The 2,761-nt window shown below is 34.9% G+C and overlaps 1 protein-coding gene across 1 annotated transcript; it reads left to right on the top strand.

Moving 5' to 3' along the window:
* The first annotated feature begins 1,117 nt into the window (after positions 1 to 1,117).
* Positions 1,118 to 2,761, top strand: LOC123212148 (GDSL esterase/lipase 1-like). The gene is made up of 5 exons (XM_044631208.1): positions 1,118 to 1,489; positions 1,587 to 1,708; positions 1,819 to 2,043; positions 2,118 to 2,373; positions 2,450 to 2,761. The coding sequence occupies exons 1-5, from the start codon at positions 1,195 to 1,197 to the stop codon at positions 2,683 to 2,685; spliced, it is 1,134 nt and encodes a 377-aa protein (XP_044487143.1). The 5' UTR covers positions 1,118 to 1,194; the 3' UTR covers positions 2,686 to 2,761.

The following is a 2,761-nucleotide window of genomic DNA, read 5'->3' as shown; positions in this document are numbered from 1 at the left end:
ATTAAACATTATGGGTTCAATCTCGTATCAACTAATGTAGTAGACGAAATCCTAGATATACTATCTATAGAAAATTCTTCAAGAGATAGGAAAACTTCAAGGCAATTTGTTTGGATAAGTTGATGTAGAAGGCTTGCAAAAGAAAACTTTGAACCACTCTAAATGAACATTTCTACAAGTCAATCTTTTTACATATTGTCTGCTATTACTATTATTTATTATTGTAATTGTGGTTGTTAATGTTGTCATTTATTAGTACTACTGTTATTTATTTTTGTTTTAAAGTTTATTACTGTTGAATTTATTGTTGGTGTTTTGGTTGTGTGGTTTGTAAAGTTTACTCTGAAATTTGTTACAGTGTATCATTTAATTTTTTGTTTAAAACCTGTTCACCCCCTCTCTACATTCACATTAGTCTTTACAAGAGTAGTTAACAAATAATAAATGAATAACAAAATATTAATGCATTATTGAATAATGGATACCGCCCGAACTACATAATTGAATAATTGAAGTGTTTACAAGCCTATAATAAACGCACAACATACACAGCTAGTATTCCTATTACCAACTTACTCATCCCCAGTGTTTTTAAAGCAAGAGCAGACCACTTGGTTTGTCCAATTAAACTGTAAATCAGTTTATAATTTGATCCGATTTTATTATCTAATTTGATCTATACATAAATATTGACTTATTTGAAATTTGGTTGAATTCGATAAATTCGTTGAACAAAAAAAACTATTTAAAACTAATCATTTGTAATTGTTTTTTTTTTTAATCTATGTAATAAAGTGTTAATTACTTATTTAATTAACATATTTGAAATTATGTTTCATATATTTTATATTTAAAAATATGATAAATGTTTGATACTGTTTAAAAAATATATAATAATTTGATAATAGGTTAAACTGATCAAACCGTGAATCACTAAGATGATTGATTTAATCATCGATAGGTCGAATCGTAGTTATCTCAAACTAAGACAATGACCCATGATATATGACAATTACATCTGTAATTCAGGAAGTCAAACTTTGCTTCTTAATTCACACTCTCCACCCACAATTTGAATGCAACTGCTGTGTGAACACCACCACCACCATTAATTAGTGCTACTTTTATGATCTCAAATATTAATCGCACTGTCACCATGTCCAAAACTCTATAAATGAGTAACGCTGGAGGAGTATGTTCAGCAGCACAACTACGATGGCAGCTCGGAGCTTCCTTTGTTGTAGTACACTTTTATTTGCAAATATTCTTCTTAGTCCAATTAGCTGCCACGCTCTGTTCAGCCCTGGAAATGCAACACATAAGGCCTTGTTTGTGTTCGGAGATTCATTGTTTGATCCTGGCAACAACCAGTACCTTAATGACTCCTCACAAGAGGGAGCTGGAGCGACCGTCTTCCCTTATGGAGAAACCTATTTTAAACGCCCCACCGGAAGACTTTGTGATGGTCGCACAGTGCCTGATTTAATTGGTATGTCTTTAATGTTAGTTAATCGTTTAAATTTATCGATGGATATATGGAACTGTAAGCAAATCGTGACAGTGTGTACTTCATTAATTTGGTGCAGCCCAGTTTGCCAATTTGCCCATACTCCCACCGTACCTGCAACCTGGTGCTCATCAATTCACTGACGGGGCTAACTTTGCTTCTGCTGGAGCGGGTGTTCTTGATAACACTCGTCCTGGATCGGTATGCGATTTGGTTTTCTGTATTTTAATAAATTGGGACATTTATAATCAGAGTAAATTCTTAGGCCTACCGCAATCTGGTAACCATATATATTATCATCCGCTTTGCAGATAAATCTGAGGTTGCAGCTAAGTTACTTTAAGGATGTGGTGAATACACTGAGAGAGAAACTGGGTGAAGAAGAAGCCAAAAGGGTGTTGATTAATGCTGTTTATTTGTTCAGCATTGGAGGCAATGATTACTTTGGCTTTTCTCAGAGAAATCGCGATGCTTCTGAGGAATCCAAGGGCCAATATGTTAAAACAGTCATTAACAACTTAACATCTGTGCTTAAAGTAAATTGATTTTTAATTTCTGCTAAGATGATAGCCACAATTGCATTTTCTAATTTCAGTATACTCAATTACAGGAGATATATGATTTAGGAGGAAGGAAAATTGCATTTCAAAATGTAGGGCCATTGGGCTGTGTACCATTGATGAAAGTATTTGATCCATCAATTGGAAGTGGTTGTGCTGAGGAACCTTTATCACTTGCAAGGCAACACAACAGATACCTGGCAATTTTTCTTAAGCAACTAGAAACCCAGTTGCCAGGATTCATATATGCAATATTTGATTACTATATTGCACTTGGCGACAGAGTTGCTGACCCATCAAAATTTGGTAAGGAATTCACTCAAACATGAACTTTATTTTATTTTATGTGTTGTAATTTGTTTTCTTTTGTTACGTTGTGAAGGATTCAAAGAGGGGAAGGCTGCATGCTGTGGTAGCGGGCCTTACAGGGGAATAAATTGTGGGAGAAGAGAAAATGGGACGCAAATGTTTGAGTTATGCAGCAATCCTGGAGAATATGTGTGGTTTGATGGTGGACATACCACAGAGAGAGCTAACACTCAGCTCGCTCAGCTGCTTTGGGGTGGAGAACCGCCAGTCACAGAGCCTCTCAATATGAAACAGCTATTCACTCTTTGATTATATTCTCTTTTGTATTCTGGCTGGACCACATTGCATTTTTGAAGTAAGCAAAAACTTTAATAATCTTAGACCA

Source organism: Mangifera indica, chromosome 3 (genome assembly GCF_011075055.1).
Source record: "Mangifera indica cultivar Alphonso chromosome 3, CATAS_Mindica_2.1, whole genome shotgun sequence".
NCBI lineage: Eukaryota > Viridiplantae > Streptophyta > Magnoliopsida > Sapindales > Anacardiaceae > Mangifera > Mangifera indica.
Note: the sequence above shows the minus strand (reverse complement) of the source record. Positions and strands in the feature narration are given on the sequence as shown.

Coding starts and splice junctions, on each gene's coding strand:
- LOC123212148 (XM_044631208.1), top strand. CDS start 1,195: ATGTTCAGCAGCACAACTACGATGGCAGCTCGGAGCTTCCTTTGTTGT. Junction 1,490..1,586: donor CACAGTGCCTGATTTAATTG/GTATGTCTTTAA, acceptor AATTTGGTGCAG/CCCAGTTTGCCAATTTGCCC. Junction 1,709..1,818: donor ATAACACTCGTCCTGGATCG/GTATGCGATTTG, acceptor TCCGCTTTGCAG/ATAAATCTGAGGTTGCAGCT.